Below are 24966 nucleotides of genomic sequence, written 5' to 3' on the forward strand. Positions count from 1 at the left end.
GCCCACGCCTGGTTTAACAAATCAGTCACAACTTTCTTAATTATTTGCTGTGGATGGATGAAACATTAGTTATCAACTGTTTATTCTCTTTTTCAAATGTCCCCCATTTGTGTTATTAATTTAAACTATTAGTTTTGTCTCTTCTTCCTTTAAAAACATTAGAGATTGTTGAGGCAGCTTTGAACAAGTCCCTCTAGAGACCACATCTCCATTCAGTCTGACCGTTGAAGCAAGTTTGTAATGTTTTATTAAGTATAAAGCAGTGGGTTAACAGTCCTGGAGCATATGTTGGCCTTCGTCTAACAGACTGTTGGGTTGTGCAGCAGAGGTTCACAGCATCGGTGACCCCGCTGGCAGATTTTTCTATGTTTATAGTAAGCACATGATGCTCACATGCAACTAAAAAATGTTCCTCGAAAAGGGCATTGCCCACCATGGCACCAAAAGCCTTTAGACGTCACGGTCTTATCTAAACCTCTTTGTCTTCTCTGCAATCCTCATATGTCTGAACTATACCCCTCTGATCGATTCTTTTTTGCTTTATATCATAATAAATGTTTAAATGTAAATGTATTACTGACCAGAAAACATTAACAAATCTAATAAAAGATGATTTATTAGCGTGCTTGTAAATTGCGTAATTGTAAATTGCCAATGCAGCTCAGCTTTGCTCCAATAAACAAGTGTGATTAGCTTGGTGTGAATAATCCGGTCGGCCTGACTTTCAACACACAACGGTCTCAGCATACATACACGGTGAATTACTTCTCTTGGTCTGCTATCCTACATTCAATCTGCTGCATGAGTGTGTTGTGACTCAGTGAGGAATTTCGTAACATCGGTGAGCTGTCAGGAGTTCATTCGTTTGTACTCTGCGGTCTGTTGGCTCGCTCTCACATGCCAGAAACACACCTTAAAGTTTATTGCACAAAAAAAAAAAAAAACAGTAGAGCAGGACAGACAGAGTGTGTGATCACTGGGGTGGCAATCATGATTGTAGTCCTGGTTTGGAATAGAAAACAAACTGATTTACGTCAGATGTGGCAAACCAGACAACCGTCAGTCACACGTGGTCTAGTTTGTATCGCAGTTCAACATCAGCTGAGCTGGAGTTTAAGGGCTCAGATAACTAACCAAGGTATTGAAAGCAGCCACCACTTTGTAAGATGTTTTGAACTACTGGACAAAGGATATCACAGGATCAATTGTAAAAGATCCCCACAGCTAAGGATGTCCTGGAAACATCTGCAGCACAAGTTCATTCAAGATCCTCAGCTTGTTTTCTTTTTCTGTCTAATGAAAGGGGAGGCATTCCTCTTTGTTACACCCATCAAAGAACCAATAAAACAGCAGGCCTGTGTCTACAGACTCAACTCAATCCAAGATTGGTTGAGAAAAACAAAGAGATGAATTTGTCTGACATTCTCTCAGAATGTGTTGATAAAAAAAAAAACGAGGAATCCAGATGTTGATTTCCACATTTTATCTCCTATCAACAAAGACTATATAACAAACAATGTAAGTTAAATAATCCAATAAAGACTAAAGCCTGGATCTATAGAAAAAAGAAAAATCCACTTAATTCCCCAATAATGAGTGTTGTATTGTAGCCAGTCAAACAAAACACCCACACACATGGAGCAGGTGTTCCTCCAACAACAATCATGCTCACACGTGCATCTCTTCTGAAGAAAACCCTGTCTGTTGGCTCTCCATCCTGAGAAAAGACAGGAACCTCAGGCCTCTTTGTGAAACGTTGCAGCAGCCTCCACTCTACTGCAATTTCCTAAAACTCTCTTTCAGAGCAAGATTGTGGCTGTTATGTAGTCTCAAATGTGCCAAGTCCCTTACGTTGGGTCATAATGTGCTCCTCACCAAATGTAATGCCACTTTAACATCAGAGTAGTTAAACAGTAAATTAGCAAAAATCATGAATGCCTGACAAAATTGGAAGGAGACATTCATTTAAAAAATGTTACATTTCTACATAAGAACCTGTGGAGCTAACATTAGCAGAGCACCATAGCACGTCACTTCTAAGTTACGCTAAAGGTATACTGAATGTATACACATGCCGCTATTGCTTGTAATGAGTGTAACGGTCCTATACAGGAACAGTGTTGTTCCTTAAGTTTGTTGTTTTCTGTCTCGATCGCCAGGTGATGTGGTGGTTCACTTTAGCTTCTACTTTATCTTTTTAACCTGTTGTCTCTGCTGAATAAGTTTGACATCCTTCATATATCTTTCAAACGCATATTGTAGACTCTTTTGTCTGTTTCTCAGTGAAAAACGCTAATTTGTTTACCCAAAACTTAGATAATACTTCTTCAGGGAACTGCAGTTAGTGACAGTGTGGGCTCCATGGTAACATAGCTCTGACAGCTTGACTGATTATCAGAGGGGGTGCAGGGCTTAGCGAAGGGTCAATAGAAAGCTCCAGAATCGCTACTAAATGGTCACGAAATGGCCGAATAGAAAGAACAGATCACAAACAGTGATGTTGAAACTGTTGACTTTGTCCAAGTACAAGTTCAAAACCCCTTGTTAGTCCATGATGAAGTTGCGTCTTTGTGTTGTTCGAGGTTCAGCCTTCCTGTCCTCATACCTTAACTTTACCATGAGGCTGTAAAACTGACCTCGGATCAGTCACCCGGTTCCAGCCCATGCTCTGAATACTTGAGAGGATTAGTTTGTTTGTTTCTATGAACATTCATCAGCTGTGTGTAACGTTTACCTCAGCACCCAACCTAACAGGGTCCTGCTGATCAATGTGTTTAAAAAGGGCTCTAAATGTGGAGTGGGGATTTGGGAATGTAAGAGAGAAACGCAGTTTGGTTTTATTTTGGTTCTGTCTTGATTTTTATTCTCTGGGATAAAAACACAAAATACAAAGTACATACAAAGACCAAGAGGAAAGAAAGATAAAAGCAGCAGCATTTCAAGCTCTCATCACAGTTTTAGTCCGGTTTGAAAGCAATTGACTTCACAGCATCACTTCAAATGGTAAGTCAACAGTTATTTTTATCTGAAACTACAAAAGCAGCCATTGCACAAGTTAAAAGTTACGTTTACAAGTTTTTAAAATGATCATATTGTACTACAAAACTCATAATGGATGCAGAACAAGCAGTGTTTCAGCAGAAACCACAGTGCCTTAGGGCTACAGGAAAATGTCCCTGTCACAATTTGCGCAGTACGAGGTCTGAGGCCTTGGCGTCACACATCCGTTCAGTTACAACCTACAAGTGGGAGCAGAAATGGGATGCAGGAATTTGCGACTGCCTGCTAGACTTTGATGGATGCATCAGCACTTTGCTACCAGAAGAGGAGGAGTGTGAGAAGAGCATGTGAAGGCAGAGTAAGGCTTGAAGAAGAACAGAGAAGCACTTAGCAGACACACAGCATAGTGAAGGGGGGGGGGGGGGGGGTGACAATCTAACCCTTGGCTTCCTCGCTCTACTGCAGTTCAAGCATGCATCCTTCCCATCTGTGCAGAGCTGGAATAGAGGTAGTTTAACACGGGTACAAAGGCGACATAGTAATACCTGTATACGTAGTGTTACATCTGCACACTGCAAAAAGAGGAAAAAAAGCATTGAAAATTACAACTACATCGTACTGTTTGTGGGTGAAGTCATGTCTGAAACCTCTTCCTTCCTCTTGTTCTCAGCCTACTCCTTTTTTTTTTAACCTATTCATTGCGGTAGTTACTCTAGGGCTGTACAGGCGTGGTAACGTTACAATAGAATAAAAAAATAAAAGACAAACAGTGGCGGATGTTTAGGCGAAGGACAATGAAGTTGTTTCTCCAGAAGCCAGTCAAAGCAAACAGTTGGCAGCACAAATCCAAGGTTGCAGGACTCGAAGTGCCAAATGAGTGACATTAGCTAATGTTTCAGTATGACGTGTTATCTTTGGCACACCTGAAGTTCCATTACATGGAGAGTAACAACAGGCCCCATTACTGCTTCAACTCCCTTTTCCTGTGGCGAAGCTTTTGGCAAAAGCAATTACATTTTAAACCATCACAATGTAGGTCATCTCATGGCATGTTTTGTGCATGCGACTATATTCAGCAGCGTGCGTCTAGACCAGCGGTCGGGAACCTATGGCTCGCGAGCCATATATGGCTCTTCCGGTGACGGCATATGGCTCCCAGACAATTTTGAGTTGAAAAAAAAAAAATCAGTTTGGAACTGATTTTAAAATACTTGTGATATTTCTTAATAATACTGTGTCATTTTAAAGTAAACAGAAATTAGTTTTGAAGATAAATTTCACGGGTCACCCGTGGGTCGGGTAGGGAACCAATGGCTCGCGAGCATGTCCGGGTCATTGTAAAGGTGAAGAAATCTATTTTATCAGATAGCCAACTAGTTTATCCGCTTCAACCCCTGTAACGGAAAAGATGGCGAAAAGAAAAAAAGACGATGATTACCGTGCATTCCAGGCTGCGTGGACAGAGGAATTTGCATTTGTGGACAGAGCAGGATCTGCGGTATGTCTAATATGCAATGATAAAATTGCATCGATGAAACGGTCAAATATAAAGCGGCACTTCGATACGCACCATGCTTCATTTGCATCGAAATATCCAGCGGGGGACAGCAGGAAAAGGGCATGCGAGGAGCTACAGCGGAGAGTGCAGACGAGTCAGCAGCAACTACGTGTGTGGACCAGGCAAGGTGACGGGAATTCCGCTAGCTTTGCGAGTGCTTTGGCAAAACGGGTGCTTTGGCAAAACCATGCAGCACCAGAAGTCGCATTAAAAGTAAGACATATTTAATTTATTATACGTTAAAAATACTATATGGCTCTCAATGAAATATTTTTCGAAATATTTGGCCTTTATGGCTCTCCCAGTCAAAAAGGTTCCCGACCCCTGGTCTAGACTGTCCACTAAACGTTACACCAGCGGTGACAACAAGAAATCCCACAGCGCTCCCACGACATGTGGAACACCTAATATATAGATTTTTCAGAGTAAAATGTACACTGGAGGTACATTTTATTTTTAAATATACTGGTGAGTCTTTATGGATTTAACAAATTCAATAAATTCATTAAAGGAGTTGGAGATAAAGAGAATGTATACGCTCAATGTAAGAATCTCGATATTAATATGTCTAACAATTGGTGCAGTCATTGTAATTTCCTACTTAGTTAAATAAAGTTCGTAGAATAAAGTATTCACCTTCATCAAACCTGTACTATATTTTCTGTACACTTGGGGGCAGCACAACTAGCTGTAAACAAAACACTGACATACTGCATGTATAAACAGCTTGTGAAGAATTGCCTATTTCAACATAAAGCAGATACAACACCAGCATCCATTTGGACTCCTGTTTCTGGCCACCTCAATACTACTTTTAGTTCTGGGTTTTTTTTGTTACTGAGGGAAACATCTGGCTTTTGAGCTGAAAAACATTCCACCACGTTCTCCAACTGTTTGATAACTTTTATCAGTTTTTTCCCCCTCACTAAAAACAAGGATGAGGTTGACTAAAACAGTACATTTGCAGGACATGAAGCCAAAAACAATGAGCGAAAACATGACATAACACTCTGTTGAGTTTTCTGTGGGTTGGTCACCGTTACACATACTCATTTCATCCATTGTTTATATTACAATATTGTTGAGAGCAGCTTTAACTAAAAATAAAACCAAAGTCAAAACCATCACCAAGTTGTGTATTTTTTGGGGAGTGATTATAATAGTTATTTAGGACCATTTAATACAAATAAAAAAAGAGAACAAATGAGACCAAAACAAAACACAAAAGTGGAAAAAAACCTCAACATTTATTTTGAAAGCACTTTGCATAAAATGCCCTGTAAACAAATTAGAGGGACTAATAACAATAAACAACCTAAAAAATAAATAAATAAACTTTCTAAATCCTATTCAGGGTTAGTTTACCCATCTGCTTTGTGTGATGGCTGGAGTGTTAGAAAGGCTCTACCTCATACACATACATATTAACCCCCCACCTGCATCCACCACCGCCGTCTCTACGGCAACTGCCATCTCTACAGCGCTGCCATCTCGGCCCGTTGCCAGGAGGAGGGTCGACGTTAATATAACAATACTAACTTTTTTTATTTTTTTGTAACGGTCGCTGTGCGTTTTCACAAAACATGTGAATGAAAAATAAACATTGAACAGTGAAATGTTTACATGTGATGAGCATCGAGTCTCTCTGCTCTGTAACGGCTTTATTACAGTGTGTAGTCCGAAACATTGTCCCACAGTGCGATGCCGTTTTTAATGGCGCTCTGCGAGCCGGGCTCAGCGCGAGAGATATTGATCCCCGAAAGGGAAACCGAGATCACTGACCCGGAAAATATAAACAAACGGCAGAAAAATAGCCCATACTTTGAATTTGGACCCACTTTTCAGTGACGGTCCTCATACAAATACCCCATACTGGTGTCTTCAGCTCTGTCACACTGACCGCATGATGATTTAAAGAGCAATTTAAACTCCAAAACCCAGGAATCTGTGAAGAGACATCAGGCGACTGGTCTGCAATGCTTTGGACATGTAATGCAAGCAGACTTTGAAGAAAAACATGGCTGAGCAGAAAAGTTTAACTCCTATCTGATGTTTTTCCTCTTTTCTCTGGGGGATTCAGCTAGCTGTAAAAAATGAGAAAACTAAAAAAATATCTCCAACACCAAAAGGTCTTCAATAAACTTCACTCTCTTCCTATAGCAGCATCGTCCACTTTAAAACCACGCTGGGTGACAAAAACCAACGCAGACTCAACAGACAAGGCGCTGAGTGGTCTCGGGCATTTACACCGACCGACCGACCGACAGCACAAGGCTCTCCACTAATAGCGCGTAAGGATTGTAATGACTGCGGGACCAAAGGTTTCCAGTGCTGATATCTTTTAACTCCAACTTTTTAGCTAAATTGGCTACCAGGAGATTAAAAGTGGATTCTTGCAGGATTAAAAAAAATAAATTTTAAAACATTTAGACTTGAGAGACACGGCTGTTTGCAGACTCCAGCGACAACTACTGCCACAGCTGACGGTTACGCCTTCATACATTTGCCACCTAAGGTACAACTTGCTAAACACAACATGTTTCTGATGGGGGTTGATACTTTACATGAACTTATTCACAACCAACAAAAAAACAACAACAGTAAAATAAAAAAAAAACAACAGTTCATTGAAATGCATCATAAAAAAAAGAACACATTACGACCTACAAAGGATAGTTAGTGTCTAAAAATTGTCCATAAGAAACAAAAGAAAAGCAGTTGAAGAGCACGGTAGCTTCAGTCGCCTGCATGTTCATCAGGTTCTTATCAGCACCCTGCAGACTGGGTGTGTGTAAGAGAGAGAGGGGGTGGGGTGGGGTGGGGTGGGGGGTGTCAAAGGGGTCAAGCTTCATCAGCTGTGACATCAGAACCCAGAGGTCACCGTTTGTGCAGCCCGATTGGCTGTGAAGGCCTCTTAGGTCGCCTGCGGCACCACCTCCATCATCTTCTGACACGCGGTCGTGGTCGAGTCTGTACACACACACACACACACACACACACACACACACACACACACACACACACACACACACACACACACACACACACACACACACACACACACACACACACACACACTTAAAGACAATGTCACGTGAAGTTCTCCCAAAATTCAAACGACGGGACGGCCGTCGTACTCACAGATTCCGTGCAGCATCCACTTGGGTTTGCTCTGCCACTGCACGCCGATAAAGTAGATGGGAATTCCTGTCGCGATGATGCCGAAGCCAATCGCGCACTCCACTGGGGTCTTCCAGATGGAGACGATGATGAGGAAGAGGCAGGCAAGCACGAAGGTCAAGGGCAGCAGAATATTCACCTGCAGGGAAAAGAGATGGGGGGGGGGGGGACTTTAAAACACTTTAAACACTGTACACTGAAGAGGAAACATTGGTAAATTATTAAATATCTTTTGCATCGTGGAGACTATTTTTTCTTTACACTTAAGGTTTTTAAACAGAATCTCTAAAAAGGTTCCACCGATCGACTTTCTTACAGTAATTTTCTTAAAGTTATTTTCCTAAAGTTGGAGCATCATTAGCTTCTGTACTGTGATGTATTTCACAGCGAAACGGAATATTTGAGCGGTGTACAGTTACAGGAGGGATGTAAATATAATCTTTCGCATTTGATTGGACCTTAAAAAGTGGGTGGGCCTAGAGTTTAGCACGATACAGAGCTACAGGGCACTGTTAGCCTCATTGATCAAAATGTAACACGGTCATAATTTGCAACCAGAACTGGTGTGCATGGTTGTAATGCCGAAAAATTCACGTGAGCTGAAAGTCGCTAAGAGCAACCCATTTCACACTAAACACATTTGTAATTATAATAAGATTTATTATAGCAGCTTTAAAGTTCAGTGTTTCCTGTAAAAACGGTAAGCTAGGGAGGGACTTGATGGAGATCTTGATTGGCGTTACAATAGACAATTTTGCTAAATGTGCGGTGCGTATCTTTTTCTGGGAAATTACCTAAATACCATTAAGAATATCTTCAAAACAATTTTTTGTTGTTGTCATTGTTGAGCCAGATACTGACATGAAGGTGACGAAATAACTTGATTTGATTTCAAGTACTAAGTTCACACGTTTCTGGGTCTGTTTTCATGGTTCAAACTGAACCCCTTTAGCTCCAAAGAAGGTAAATCTAAACGTTACAGCGCACAATGATATCTTAGACAATAGCATGTTCCCAAACAACAACAACACAACAGTGGGAAAAGGCCCTTTTCTGTGTCGCTATGACAATGCCCATTGCGAGGACAAAGCCGGGTCCATAAAGACTCTGTCTTCTGGGTTTAGTGTGGAAGAACTTGCCCTCAGCCACAATAAATCCATCCATTTGGATGAACTGCAGCGCCGACTGTGAGCCAGGCCTCATCGGTCATCAGTGTTGGACTTCGCTAATGCTCCTGTAGCCGAATTGGGGGGGGGGGGTTCCTACAGCCAGGTCCCAATAGGTTATTATAGCAGCAGATTAATGGCCGCCAACAACCAGTAATGAGCGGTATGTTCAGGTGACCATACGCTTTAGACCATGTAGACTGACCGTGAACTTAACGTGGCGTGCATCTACCGGGTTGCTGATGAAACGGTGTCCGTTGACCAAAAGAGATGAGGTAGTAAATGTAACTGCGTCATTCTCTGCTTCAGATGTGTTGAACAGCAGGAATGTGACAAGACAAAGAAAGGAGAAAGAAATAGAGTGGGAGAGTGAAAGAGAGGGATGGAGGTCAGCGGAGAGACAGTGCCACCACTGTCCCACCGGTCTCTCTCACACACACACACACACACAGTCCTGGGCCAATAGATCTATCTGCCTCTTTCACTTCACTGCCCTGACAGACTCCGCCTCTGACGGACACACAACGTTGTGCAAGCGGATGGATGAGCAGACTCATGGCAGCCATCAGGCTCTAGGGACGCGCACACACACACACACACACACACACACACACACACACACACACACACACACACACACACACACACACACACACACACACACACACACACACACACACACACACACACACACACACTTATCTTTGTGATGACCCCATAATGCCTGCATCACAACTGCATGCCTGCCCACAACCCTTACCCTTACCTACAGGTAATTCCAACCTGAATCTTAAAACCAAGTCCTATCCCTCAAACAGGCAATGTCCTCACTTTCCTAAACTGTCCTCACTTTGTGGTTAAAAACGTGTTAGTCCCCACTATGTAGCAAGTACGAGTACAAACATACACATACACAACCACACACACACACACACACACACACACAGCGTCGCACACTGGCATACACTCACATGCAAACAACAACAATGGCACAATAGTGCTCTGTGTTTTACTGAGTCCTGCAGCAACTGGACTAGTCAGGAGGCATAGTGCGCTTCCTCTTACACACACACACACACACACACACACACACACAACTACCCAGCAGGCCTCGACACCAGCTGACAAGCATCCAGCTTCTGTTCTGTCCTTTAATCTGCGATCAGTCTCTATTCATCCGAGCTCTGCTGAATGGATCTTTTTCTCTTCGCGTGAGACAAAGAAGAAACACTTCCTGCTGCCAAAGCTAACTCGAGTGGGAGTCGATGGCGACATAGACCAAGTGAGACTCTCATGTCCACTGTCTTGCCCGTGCCCCTCTACGATCATCATCATCATCATCATCATCATCATCATCATCAGAAAGTTTTTCATCAAGTTTGGCTCACCTTGATCGGCCGCTCCAACTCCGGCTTCTTATAGCGGAGCCACATCATCCCGACGATTGCCAAGGCGATGCAGAGCCAGTTGAAGAAGCTGAAGAAGTTGATGACGGAGAAGATGTCGTTGGAGAAGGCGTAGAGCAGCGTCATCAGGCACTGGAGGGAACGAGAGAGAAGCGATTGGGTGTGAGAACCAACATTCCTTTGTTTCAATTAAAACATTGCTGTTGTTTTATATCTACACAGATCAAACAGTAGTATTATCCTAATACTTTGTTAATCAGCGCAGTTCCCTTCTGATTTATATATTTATTGGGCAAAGACATCTGTGTTTTAGCGCACTGTGAATTAGAAAATAGGAGGACGTACAGTGAATATAAGTGAGGGCAGCGGGGTCAGCAGGGTGGGGTGGATCATTGACAGCAGACTGGGCAGGTGACCCTCCCGGGAACCCACGAAGAACAACCTGAGAGGGGAGGAAAGACATGGATGCCAAGTATGAACACATACGTTTTTGAGCTCTCACCATTTCTACAAAAATGTATAGATAGTCTCCATGTACTTATTTGTTGTTTGTGTTCTACCTGGATGATGTGAACAGAGAGCCGTTGACCGATCCGAAGCAGGACAGGCCTACAAACACGGGGATGATCCACGCCATCGGACCCAGGTGTTTGTCACCAAAATCCTGCAAGACACACACACACACACACACACACACACACACAGACACACACACACACACACAAAAGTTAAGTAGCAAAGCAGGTCCAGTCCTACCAGGACGTGGCGCAGCAAAATCCATCGACAATGGGTTTACACAGTTTATTCAAAAGGAAGTTTTTGTGAAATCGACTCCTGTCTAATAAAAGAAATTGCTCTTCTGTGTTGATACTCGGACAGAGGAGGGTTAAATAAAAGCTATGATGGCTTTCTGCGTTTTTCCTCAAAGGGCAGCAGTGTGAAGACAGCTTTCTATTGGTCACCAGAGTTGAACTATATATATATATATATATATATATATATATATATATATATATATAAATAATACGTCTATATATTATACATCTATATATTATACAAGTATGGAATATCCAGAGGGAAGCCAAAGAGCTGCACTGTTGTACTGCTGGATTATCAGACAGTATACCCTGCTATATACATGTTGAGATATATATATATATATATATATATATATATATATATATATATATATATATATATATATATATTCTACTGTACTTATCCGTATTATATTATACTGCACAGTTTTTATATTTGACATTCTATTTCATGGTATCCTGTTTATATTGCTGTACTATTCCATAGTGTTGCTGTTATATTATATTCCTACATTTCCCTTTATACTATATCTCATATCATAAGTTACTATATTATACTGTATTACATTGCAGTTTGTTTTGCATTATACTCGTATTAGATCTCTATATTAATACAGACAAACATAAGCACCATTACTTCATCATATCATCAGGCTGGTGTACACTGTTAACATGGACTTGATGCTATAATATCTGATCAAACTACTGTCAATTTACCTTGCTATTTTGTCTCCATATGCCCTTGTATTTCTATTTTTATTTTCTAATATACACACCTCTTTTTCATTTCTGTCTTTTACTTTCTCTGTTTATCTGTAGTATCGCTGTCTTTGTGCTGCTGCAACAACTTCCCTGGTGTGGATAAATAAACTTAATATGTAATCTTGTGATTTAGGTAACCAGGATTTATGATCCCCCCCCCCAACAGCAAAAATGTATTGACCGTATTTGGCTCCTTTCATACAAAAATAAAGTAGTGTGTGTGTGTGTGTGTGTGTGTGTGTGTGTGTGTGTGTGTGTGTGTGTGTGTGTGTGTGTGTGTGTGTGTGTGTGCGCGCGCACTAACCACGGCCACAGCCTCTGAGTTGAGCATCTGCTCGGGGGAGAGGGTGGTGAAATAGGCCAGGTTGGTCAGAACGTACACGACCGTCACTATGGGCAGAGAGATGATGATGGCGCGGGGAAGGTTTCTGAGGGACAGACGGACACACACACACACACACACACACACACACACAGTTACAGACGATCGATCGCTCCGCCTGCAAACAAGTCCGTGTTTTATCATGAAACGAGTACAAGTTGCTTGTCAACACTCACTTGAAAGGCTCAATCATCTCCTCTGTGACCAAATTCAAGTAGTTCCTGTGAGCAGAAGAGGCAGAGACATTGTATGTAGCGAAACAGATATACTGCAAATGGTACAAACAAAACTGAGTGAAACAATGACTTTATTGATCCCCAGGGGGAGTAAATTCACAATCTAGTTTCATTCTAAGGAGGGAAACAATACAAGGAAGCTGGCTGGGGGATAATTCAATATTATGAGATTATTAGAACCGTTTTATCTGGATGATAACACGATATGGTATTGATTTACAGAATGACGCAATCCAAAGTAATGATTCATACTGTTCGTTTCCATCCTTCCACCATGAGGGGTCGCTACCTCAGCAGGGCAAACATTTTAATTCGCCTGATCCTAAATAGCAGAGTGGTCAGCGCTTGTGACACAGGTAGGTCGTCGCGTGAACTCACCAGCCACCGTAAGCAAACAGGCCGCTGTAGAGCGCCATCCCCAAGCTGCCAAACTCATATTTGGACCCCTCGAAGGAATTTTCTGGAAGGAGACGGTCTACGCCACCTGCAGAAAGAAACAAGGAGAAAGAATTGGGTTAGGACCAAAAAAATGAAATCCACCTGTCTGCATTATTGCATTACCGCAGGCAAGTTTACAAGTCTGTCTGGAAAACCTCAAAAAGCAGAACAATAAACGAAATAAACCTGCGGTTGCCCAACACACACCACAAAGCCTCGGCTTAAATCTGTCTCGGTATGTGGATCAGGGAGCGACTCCAGAATGAGTTGAGATGGGCTGAGACAGTCAATAAGTGACTCAGACAGTGGAATCGCCCCGCGGCATCGCAGGACAGACGGAGGAAAGCTTTGTCGCCTTGCTCGAGGGCAGGGCAGCAGTCGTTGAGTTATGCAAGAGTATTACTATCCCAACTTCAAATTTATCAGCTGTTTTTTTTGCGGAGTTATGACATTTTGGGCACAGCCCCATCTCCTCTGAACTCCAGATTTGCTGCCGGCCAAATTCCTGATGGACCAGCTACCCCACAACGCGCGCACATGCACGCACACGCACACGCACACACACACACACACACACACACACACACACACACACACACACATTCTCAGACACAGCGACGGTTGCTAAACCAACAGCCTGGAGCAGTGTTGGTAAATGGGAGGGTTAGCTCTAAGCTGCCGTGTAGCGTGGGAAGCGCCCGATTACCGCGCACTCCGTTTGACTAACTGCCCGATGTGCGTCCTGAGGTTCCGTTGCTGAGCCTGGTCAGCACTGCTCTACATACCAGCCTGACAGGGGAGCTGTGCCGGGAGTCTCTGGGTCCTGGCCTGCACCCTTTCTAAGCTCGGGTCAATAACAGGTATCTCATGGTTGTTTCAACTCGTTCAATGAAGCATTAAAAAGGTTTCCATCAGTTGGGTAATTGAATTGAGGAGTCGTCAAAAGCCAGATTGGTGCGAGGTGTTGGGTGTCCGCTGATAATCTAAGGCGTTCTCTTCAAATGTCTTGTCTCATCTAACCAACAGGCAACATCCAACATTTTCATTATATGGCTAGAAAAGTCCACTCAGTAGAGTGCAGTCGAGATGGAGGCAAGGGTAACAAAACGTGGATTTATTTATCTCTTATGGCTCCAAACTTTAGTGGATTACAACATATCGGGTATGGAATTAATCTGCAGATGCACTGGTTCAAAATGATCAATAGATCATTTATGAGCCACGAAAAAGGCCACCATGTGGCCTGCAACAGACTTGGTAAGGCTGGGTCAATGACGGTATAGAACTGTCAAAGAAAATATTTTTTGTTGTGAATCACCGCAGCCACTAGAGATCCCTTGAGCATACAGTCATAACTGAGTGCAACAAATATCTGGCTGATGGGTCAAATAGTGTGCGAGATTAGCCGTGGACAGACGTGCGCACACACAACCGAGCACATGATCTCCCCACAAGCTTACGCCTCGCAGAGATAATTATATGAATCAAAGAACTGAAAACAACTGAAAATGTAGAAGCTGGAACCAATGAATGTTTGGCATTATCAAATGAATGAATGAAAAAACTAAAAATAAATGAATTTATATTAATTATTTTAGTTAGAAAAAAAAAACACTAAATCAACAGTTGACCTAAATACAAACACAACTAAAATTCATATGATTAAAGTGAATACATAAAAGCTGAGCACAGATGACAACTATTAGGGGCACAGCCATGCACCTCTAATGACGTCCTATTCATGGTATTACTGCCTACAGCTCACCTCACATCAGCGAGGCTTGAGCTCAGAGGAACGCCTCATTTGTTCCTAACCTTGAAAGCTTGATATTGTGCTCACGTCTGAATCATCACTGACTTACTTTTATGAGTGGAAGACTCATTAAGAGTTGTATAGTAAAGAATTTGTGGCGGACAAACAAACATGTCCTCCAACAACCCTCTGTGTGTTAATTCTACTCTTGCACTGCAATTTACAGGTTTATTCCTTCTTCTGTTGCTCCCAGATCACTTTCCACAACACTGGTCAGGAAACACTCCGCCGGTCACATGACACCAGTACCAGGCAGTGAAAGTGAGACACACACACACGGAATCAAATATGCATGCACCTCCCAGAACACACACACACACACACACACACACACACACACACACACACACACACACACACACACACAAAAAAAGGTGCAGACGTACCAACAAAGACTGAATGAGAGAAAACCTGATTCCTACTGCTAGAGAATTTAAATTAGGTCTGGTTTAATAATGGGGATAAGTAGAATTTAGTCACTTAGAGTCAATTTGCATTCAAAAAGTAAAATGATTAAGTTTAAGCTGGGCTAGCCATTTCCAAATGCTTCAAGTCTTTATGCTAAGCTAGGCTAATAAGCTTGTGGCTCTCGCGTCCTACTTATCACAGAGAGTGGTGTCAATCTTCTCATCTAACTCTCTGAAAGAAAACTGGATTCCTGAAATGTTGTTTTTTTTTTTAACAATCTCTTTTGTCCTAATGATCCAGATGTCATTAGCGCCCCCCCCCCCCCCCAATCTGATGAACTGAGAGACGGTCCTTTTGTGTTGATTGAACTATAACACTTTACCAACTGCAGTTACTATTATCCGCACACAAAAACAGCAGGTGCAGCGCTACTTGAGATCTCAACTAAGCTGATATCTATCATTTAAACTGTGCCATTAACATTTAGCATTCTGTGGTTGACTTGCAAGAAAAACAAGACGAAAAAATGCAAACTGTATTTTCAACATAAAAAAGCAGTGCGGTGTGTTTTCAACATGTTTGTACGTTTTTGGGGGCTTTACCCCAGATGCACGTTTACGTAGCTGCTGGTCAACAAGAGATCCGTCTCTGTGACTGTTTGCCTTCCAGAGGCTTTACTGCTGCTAATCAGATCACACTGTCCTCTAATCCGAGACGCCAGCAGACTCTGACCTTATGAGCCACAGAGCTCAACGAACACACACAAACAACATCACCATGACGACGAGATGGAAACTACTGCATCTCTACCTGATCACGCAAAAGAAGAGTTGCACCATCTTACAATTACCACATCCAAAATGACTTGTTAATTATTCCTGTAACATCACCCATTAATTAAATTCACACACTTTTCCAGTCTGTATTTCACACCTCTCCAAATGATGCACTTATTTCAGAAATTCAATGCCGAGCAATTTCTGAATCAGATGGCTTGGTTAACCAATAAATGTGCAGCCAGTGAGGGCCGCAGCGAAGACTCGTTCTGTTGATGTAATCGCAGCCACGCGCTCCGTCTTTGTCTGGATCTAGATAATCCGAGGTGTCTCAGATAAACAGTTATTAGAGGCGCTGTGATGAAAAGGGCTGCCGTTAAAAAGATTTAAGAATTCCGCGGGGGCTAAACACGGGCAGCCGAAGTAGCACAGAAAAAGGACGAGAGTTACAAATGAGTAGAATTACTCGTCGCGCTGCAGCGGCACACCTGAGCGGCTATTAGATGGGCAGGGTTTGCATTCTGTTCACACGGATAGAGGGAGACTCAAAGAAGGAATTCATTTCCTTTAATTGGAAAGTGTCCTGAGCACAGGACTTCACTTTTTAAAACTCGAGAAACCTGCCAGTCATGTCAAACCTGCATCATGTCAGTCTACAGCTACTGACATGATGCACATTTGCACTATTGTATGTTTTTTAATGGTGTGTTGTTTTACGATTATTACATGTACCTCCTTGGCTGAACTTGGAGAAGCCAAAAACATATTTCCACTGAGGTGGACAATAAATTCAATCTATCCAACTTCTGCTCTTTTTTTCACGTCTTTTTAAGCTTACCCAAAGGAGAGGAGAGGACCTGCTGTGATGTCCCAAAACACTTTCACAGAAATCCTTTTGTTTTTTGGACCGGACAATGCTCCATACATATGTAGCAGCAGGTTTAACTTTTATCTGTGGTCCCTGAACCCTCTGCTGCTGATCTCTGCCAGTGAACAACCTACACTCTCTCTCTCTCTCTCTCTCTCTCTCTCTCTCTCTCTCTCTCTCTCTCTCTCTCTCTCTCTCTCTCTCTCTCTCTCTCTCTCTCTCTCTCTCTCTCTCTCTCTCTCTCTCTCTCTCTCTCTCTCTCTCACCTTTGCCTCTCTCTGGCCTCCTCCCTCGGCTCCATCTCTTTCTGGTCCACTTGTGAACAATTCAGAACAACTCAGACAGTGTTGAGGGGCTGTTTGCCCACCAGTCAGCTGATCTGAGACCTGTGACCTACGCACAAACAACCCACTGTGTGTGTGTGTGTGTGTGTGTGTGTGTGTGTGTGTGTGTGTGTGTGTGTGTGCGCGTGTGATGAAGGACTAAACTTTGATCGGGACTTTTCAATCGACAATCTACAACTATTGTCTTGATTTGTTTGATCCTGGTGACATAATGAGGGCAGCATCATGTTCCAGCAACAAAGTAAAAGTTGGTCTTACTGTCACATAGTTTCACCAAAAGGTTTCAGGAAGACAAATCTAAGACTAATGACCGAAAAAACGAAACACATTCAAATTAGGGCTGGGCAAGTGAACGCGTTATTATCGCATGATCGTGGCTCTGGACTCTGAGGGTTACTTGTTTTTCTATAACAAACTAGATGAAAGGTTAATGGCCTGGCAGTGGCAAATAGCTTTGGTTTTATATTCTATTTCATTATATTAATGTTTAAGTTGAGATTTAAAAGAAATATTTTAACTGCTACTGTGTAAAGGGAATACTGCTGTCAAAAAGCACCTTATTTGTTTAAAGTGTTTGCAAACCAAATGTTATTGCACATTTGTTCATATAGCAGTACTTTTAAAATAAAAGTGCGCAATACACTACTTTTGATTGCAGAAAATCATGAGATTAATCGCGATTCATTTTTTTTAGCGTTGCCCAGCACTAATACAAATACATCCCACAATCATTACCACAGATTGTATATAATAATTGGTTTGTGGACTGCTGTTTTGAAGCCTTTGAGTTTGGCCTTTCGGCCGTCGCCATCTTGTTTTTATTTTGGAGCCAGAAGAGACCATATTTGGACAAGCGTGTGGAGCTGGGGAGGGATAGGTTTGCTACGCCCTAAAGCATACTCCTCCTTTATGGTCTATTTCAATCTAAATGGGACCATAATTTACTAAAAATTAACATCATGCTGTATTGAAGAAGACTTGAAACTAGAGATTGAGACCATAAACTCATCTTTACAATGTTTACTGAGGTAATAAATCAAGTGAGAAGTAGAGTCATTTTCTCATAGACTTCTATACCAGTGTTTTTCAACCTTTTCTGAGCCGCGGCACATTTTTTGCATTAAAAAGATCCCGCAGCACACAAACAACCAAAAAAGTTGTAAAATGCCACTTTTAAGCATAACACAGCAGGCGTATGCCAGGCGTGTCAAACTCAATCACAGAGAGGGCCAAAATGTTATGCATACGTACCAGAGCCAGATGTTTGGCATCTTCTCTTGGCTGCCAGTTCATTAATATCTGGGGTTAGGTTCTGTGCTGTGGAAACCCTCAAGATGAATGTGAAGGCTAGGGTTAGTGAGATGACTCCTGTGTGGGTTTTTGTTCATCTTCATCACAGAAAAAAAATGCTCACACAGGTATGTGCTTTCAAACATGCAGAGCATTTGAGCAGCATGTACAGTAGGCGGAGTTGAGGCATCGTTTCGGGGATGAAGCTTGGACACCGTGCAGCGCCCACAGAGTCACACTCTGCCTTGAGAGTGTAATTACACTGGAGGTCTATCAGCTCCATTTGGATGTGCACAGGTTTCCACGTCAACTGAAAACGGATTGCTGAGCACTTCAAATTTAAATTTCTGAGCTGCAAAGTCGGCAAATCGCAGACTGAACTCTGTGCCAACTGCGCCCAGTCGGCAACACGGAAAGTGACCCAAGTTTCCTTGCTGCATCTGAGTCTCCCACAGGCGCAGCTTGGCTTGGAAAGCTCTCAGTGCATCATACATGTCTGTGATCATACATGTCTGTGATCACACGACCCCGTCCCTGAAGCTGGAGGTTTAGCGCAGTGAGATGCTTCGTTACTTGCTTTCGCCACTTTTCGTCCCGGAGCTCTGTGGTGCAACGGGCCAGTTATGATAGACATACGATTCTCGTGGGCAGGATATAATTGTACCGAGGGTCGGAATATTTGATGACAAGTCTCTCAATTTGTTGATCCCTACTCGGCTTTTCATCTGGGTTAGAATGTTGTCCAGGGCCCATCGCTGTTCGTCTTGTCACCGCAACCTCTCCCGCGCGGCATTTAATTCTACTGTCTTAAATGAACAAGGTCATTATTGCACTACCTACTGCCACTCACTGGCATGGAAGAGTATTAATTACTTAGCCAGCCACTATATTGCAGTCTCAGATGTTCAACAATGGCAAATTATTTGCAGCAACTAAATAATATAATTTTGACTGATTAAGTGAAATTTTCCCACGGCACACCTGATGATCTCTCACCAGAACACCGGCCAGAACACTGGTTGAAAATCACTGTTCTATACAATCAGACTTCTTTTTGCAATCAGAGGAGTTGCCCCCTGATGGCCATTAGAAAGAATGAACTGGAGGATATGTCCATTTTTTTTTTTTTTACAGTCATATGATCATATCATGCGAAAAAAATAAGTTTCTAATTCTAAATTGTATTCAGTACTTTAACACTTTTTTGTTGTTTTGTTAATTTTAGAGATTGTTTTAAGTGATTTAACCACTAAAACTATAGGTAAGGTGTTGCAGTTCAAGTTAAAGTGAGAAAACTGCTGATTTTCAAAGCCGGCTAGGGTCAATGTCAGGTGTCAGGACAACGGGTGAGGAGGTCAAAGGTGAGATCAGTGCTCCAGATGGAGGAAACACACAGCTGAGCTCCACAAGCACCCCTCAGTCTCTGAGACCTCACTGTAAACTCAGTGACATTTCACCTTTGTTGCTCAAAGAGAGATGCCTTTTGAGAGAAAAAAATATATATATACGTTTTTGAGACTTAAACTACGCTGGCAAAGCGAACTCCAGCTATTAATCTACAACACTATTTGCTTTTCATTCAACCTTGCGTCTCACGCCGACTCATTCACACCCCCGATTTCTATATAAGCCTCTGCGGACGGCTTCACCGCAGACAGAAAGAGAGCCAGCACAACGGGGCTTGGCAGAAAAAGACATGCAGCAGGGGGGATGTAAGGCAGAGTTTGATTTCCTGATCTTACTTGCTTTACCTTCTTGAAAAAAAAAAAAAAAAAAAAACCTTCAATGGTCTGATGACTACAAGTGAATGGGATCATCCTAGGGTCGCACGGACTGCTTGAGTGTTTGCGTGACTCGGACGTCTTGCTGCCAATAAATAGATTTCCAATGAAAGGAGCCGTGTTCTGCTCGAGAGCCATTGTCCGGTCTCCGTGCCGTCCTCCCGTCTTTGGCTACACTTCACAACATCCTGTGGACCTTAATGAGGCTTCGGGCCCGACTCCGGGGAGCTGAACACCGGCTACTCCGCTTCCACTCCAGATTTACTTTGGTCAGAAGGGTTGGAAATTAGCCACCAGCCAAATGCGGATTAGGTCGATTTTGGAATCCGCCAGCCAAAGTGGCAGGAGGACAAAACAAAGTTAATTTCAAAACAGGAATTTGATCAGATATATATTTACCTTTTTGAGCAATTGTGTTTTGCATATGAGATTGTGGTTGTCTCGGTCAAATTAGCTTCACAGAAACACAAAAAAAAATAAATAAATAAAAATCTGACAGATTTTTCTGTAAACTGGAAATAAATGCCTTCAATGAACTAATTTCAGTTTAGTATTCCCCATCAGAGCATAATGTCTGTCTATGTCAGAAGAGGAAATGAGACTGTATCGATAAAATTAGAATTGCGTAAGCCAAACAGGAAGTGGTTCACTTCCTGTTTCAAGTCGCGTGGAACAGACTGCATAGTTAACCATGGTATGGTCCCTCCCTGGAATCCCATAGAATCTGCATTAACAAACTATTTGCAGAGGGGAATTAACCCTCACGGTTTGTACTTTTATCACACATAGGAGAAATTAGTCTTCACGGATTTCTACCAGAAGTGGTATATTTTTAACCCAAACCACAACCTTTTCCTAAACTTGGTCAAAACCTGGTCAGTTTGTTGCCTAAATCCACGGATGGATTATTGAACGGCCCTCCCGGGCACAGGCCCAGGGGCGCAAAAATCGACAAATTGTCACTCAAAGAGACACGCATCAACCAGAAAGAGACTCAAAATGACCCCAAAGAGACACAAATAGACTACAATGAGACAAAAAACTACAAAGAGACGCAAAACGGCTGCAACGAGACACAAAACGACCACAAAGAGACGCAAAAACAACTATAAAGTCTGTGTGTCTTGCTCCTATGTAGGACAGGTGGTGAGGCCTTTTGTCTCTTAATAGAAACTTCTGCCTGAAACTTGCATGCATGCATACTCGCATGTGTACATGGATGTGAAACTTGCTTGGTATGCTGATTTTATGATAAAATGCTGATTGATTAATAATGTTGCCAGACAAGTAGAACAAATTGTATAAAAAAGGTCCCTTGCCAGTAGGACAGAGAAGTATTGATTTTTTGTAAACTAATAATACACTTTTTATTTTTTTTTTAATGACAATGTATTTTAAATTATTCAGAAATTTGATAAATGATATTGAACTCAACGTGCTTATTTAATTTTATTGTAGTGCTGACGCACACATCTTACGGGTTGCTTGTAGGCCATTGAAGACGTTCATGACTCTCGGACGGAACCGTGTGAAGTATGTGCTTGTGTGAGGGTACCTTGGCCGATCTTGACGAAGCCGATGATGATGATCATCGCAAGAGCCAGGAGCTTGGCCGCGGCAAAGATGTCCTGCACTCTGGTGGCCGCCTTCACACTGTAGCAGTTCACAAAGGTCAACAAGACTGCAAAGACAGACAGGAAGACACACAGAGAGGGAGAGAGAGAGAGAGAGAGAGAGAGAGAGAGAGAGAGAGAGACTGTAAGTGGCGTCCTTGAGGGGTAGCTCTTTGAATGCCATGTGGTGCTTCACTCAGTCTCCTGGATGTTGTGTAACAGGGAATTTTTTCATTGGGCACACAAACAACTAACTTTTCTGCAGCTGTTTTTGATTGCTTTTAACCGCGTTTCCCCAAAACCCTCTTTCATTTTGTACTCAAATTTGAGGTTGTATAGGCGCATGCATGACTGTGTGTGTGTGTGTGTGTGTGTGTGTGTGTGTGTGTGTGTGTGTGTGTGTGTGTGTGTGTGTGTGTGTGTGTGTGTCTAAAAGCATGCTGGGAGCTGGAGAGGAATCCGCAGATTGGTTGAATAAAGACTTACCTCTATACACCCCTCTTTGATTTTACCCATACATGTGGAGTGGTGTGTGTCGTGTCGTCCCCCCCCCCCCCCGCTCCTGCGCACGCACACTCATGGGGTTGTTGAAGCAGCCCCCTGAACCCTGGACCCCATTAAAAGTGATTAACTAAAGCAGCAGGTTCCCTTCAAAGCTCCTAAATCAGGTCGGGGGCCATAAGAGAAAGACGAGATGGCGCACAATGAGGCTCTGTGTTAAAGAGACCAAGACAAAGGGGAGAGGGAGCCTGAGTACAGTAGATGGAATGGACGCGCGCACACACACACACACACACACACATACACAACTGGCTGTTTCAAATTCCCACAGAAACAGGTCAAATGGAACGATAACTCTCACCAAAATAGACCGACGGGGCTGTAGATGGATGCGTGTTTGTCTGCATGGAGATTTTGACCCTGACCACCCCACTGCCTATGCACACGCACACACACAGATAACCGAGCCCGCTCAGTCTACGGCTTTGTCACGTGGCCTCAGTCAGGATTTAGCCTTCAGTCAATCTGAAGATTAGGTGATAGGGTTACTAGCTGGCAGCACACACACTCACACATATTCATATACACTATGTCAAGTGTCATCATGTATTCAGATACAGGTGCAGTGTGTGACTTGAAAGGGGGGGGGGGGACACTTGTTGTATGTGGCAGTCAAAGAAAACATGTGCAACCAGAGACTGGTGCTGACGAGTTAAAGCAGCCATTAATCCAGTGTTAATCTTGTTAGGACTCCATGCAAAACAAGTTGAAACGCACTGAAATTTACCAGCGTTTCTAGGCAACACTGAGCTGAACATCTACAAGCTTAAAATAAAAAAAATATGTGTGACCCTAAATGCACCTTTAAAGTTGAGGTTTAATTGACTGCTTTAAGTGAAATTAAATGTATTGTTAATTGCATTTAGTCTAATTTGCATACTTATTTTACTATTTTACACATACAAAAAAAATATACTAACATTTTTGTAAGGCCTATTTATTCTATGAATTTAGAGCAGAGAAAGATACAATAATAATTAAGTCAGCCACAACGTGTGGTCTTAATATAGGATGTCAAACTGGTGATAACAAAAGAATATATAATTTATGGGACACAGCGTTTTCTTTGTTGAATTTGGAGAGTTCACCTAACTCAACAGATGTGCTGAAGTCTGGCGGTCGAAACCCCTTCAATTAATTTCGTTAAGTTTTAATGCATTTAAATTTAGAAGACGATGGCCTTTTCTGTTCTGTCAAATCCAGAAATAAATTTATCACAATATTAGCATATTTTGGCGTCGTTGTTTCTTAGTTTTGAAAGTCACAGACAGTTAGATAAAAATAATAATTAGAAATAATTATGATTATTATTATTCCATAAATATGGAAAAAGATAGCATAACCCTACATATAAATAAGTAAAAGAGTTAAATTACCACTCCTAATGGGTGTAACTTAACGAGACAATTAGCTGGTGATGCACGCGAGCATCCTTTGTCATCACCGGGGCTGATGTAAGAACGCGGCATTTTTACGCCACTCACTGCGCGCGTGGGTGGCCATATGTATTGAAGTGCGTCTCTCATCACACGTGCGCCGTAAGGTATCGCACGCTGGCGCTCTCTCGTGCAAAACGTATACGAGTCGAGTCAGAAATCAATATTTCATCTGTCAGAACTAACACACATACACACGGGAAGTGTAACGTATGCCTTTTGTATTCCTACCGCTGGCACAACAAACAAAGCAACACCTAAAAGTTGCATCATCCGCGGGGGGGCAACGTGGCTCGGCTCGCATACTCACGGATGCAGAGGCAGGCCACGAGTTTGGCCCCTTCCTCCGGCACCGGGCACGCGGGGAACAGGGGCTTGAGGAGGTAGGTGGCGAACACGTAGGCGACGATGTACTGCGAGGACGGCCGGATGATGAGCAACTCGATCCAGAGTTTGAGGAACGCCAGCAGGGGGCCGTACACCTCCAGGATGTAGGCGTAGTCCCCGCCGGACTTGGTGATGGTGGTCCCCAGCTCCGCGTAGCAGAGGGCTCCCACCGTGGAGAACACCCCGCACACCGTCCACACCACCAGGGACAGACCCACCGATCCGGCCTCCTTCACCACGCCGGTCGGCGTTACGAAGATGCCCGAGCCGATGATGGTGCCCACGATGATGGCCACACCGTTCAACAGGGTGATGTTCTTCTCCAGGACAATCCCTCCCTCTCCCGCGGCGGTGTCGGGGTCGCCTCCCGGCGCTCCGCCCTGGTCCCCCTTCTCCCCGAAGCCTCCCGGCGAGGAGAGCATCTTTTCCGTGACCTGCTTGTCCTCTTCCCTGTCCGCCGAGGAGTTCGAGTTTCTCTTTTTTAACCCCGACATCGATGGCTCTAGTTTCCTCTTCCTTCACACTAGCACAGTGGGGGGACACACAAAGCTTCCCGCTTTGCCGGCTCTCTCCGTCCTCTCTCTGTCCGTCCGGTGCGTGGTCTGATGCCGGCCGGGCTCAACCACGAGGAGTCCGCGGTGCGTCTTGTGTGTGTGAGTCAGAGCGGCGTGCCTTCTTGTATCCCTACTATATCCGCGTGCGAGACTGCTATGAGAATTGGCATGATGGCCCTCCTCCGTCAA

At 43.1% G+C, this 24966-nt stretch overlaps 1 protein-coding gene across 1 annotated transcript; it reads right to left on the reverse strand.

Moving 5' to 3' along the window:
- Positions 1 to 5449: 5449 nt before the first annotated feature.
- Positions 5450 to 24966, reverse strand: slc7a5 (solute carrier family 7 member 5). The gene is made up of 10 exons (XM_068731935.1): positions 24147 to 24966; positions 21782 to 21907; positions 12887 to 12992; positions 12449 to 12493; positions 12195 to 12318; positions 10871 to 10974; positions 10656 to 10752; positions 10293 to 10442; positions 7700 to 7877; positions 5450 to 7528 (listed from the first exon to the last, which is right to left on the reverse strand). Exons 1-10 carry the CDS (start codon positions 24715 to 24717, stop codon positions 7473 to 7475), a joined length of 1557 nt encoding a protein of 518 aa, XP_068588036.1. The 5' UTR covers positions 24718 to 24966; the 3' UTR covers positions 5450 to 7472.

Source organism: Cebidichthys violaceus, unplaced genomic scaffold (genome assembly GCF_023349555.1).
Source record: "Cebidichthys violaceus isolate CVI_PGR_0920_01 unplaced genomic scaffold, fCebVio1.0.p SCAF_55, whole genome shotgun sequence".
In the NCBI taxonomy this organism is placed as follows: Eukaryota; Metazoa; Chordata; class Actinopteri; order Perciformes; family Stichaeidae; genus Cebidichthys; species Cebidichthys violaceus.

Excerpts from the sequence above, each read along its gene's own strand:
- slc7a5 (XM_068731935.1), bottom strand. The coding sequence starts at position 24,717 with ATGTCGGGGTTAAAAAAGAGAAACTCGAACTCCTCGGCGGACAGGGAA. Across the intron at positions 12,993-21,781 it reads CTTCGTCAAGATCGGCCAAG|GTGGCGTAGACCGTCTCCTT; the intron begins GTACCCTCACAC and ends TTCTTTCTGCAG. Across the intron at positions 7,878-10,292 it reads AGTTGGAGCGGCCGATCAAG|GTGAATATTCTGCTGCCCTT; the intron begins GTGAGCCAAACT and ends TTTTCCCTGCAG.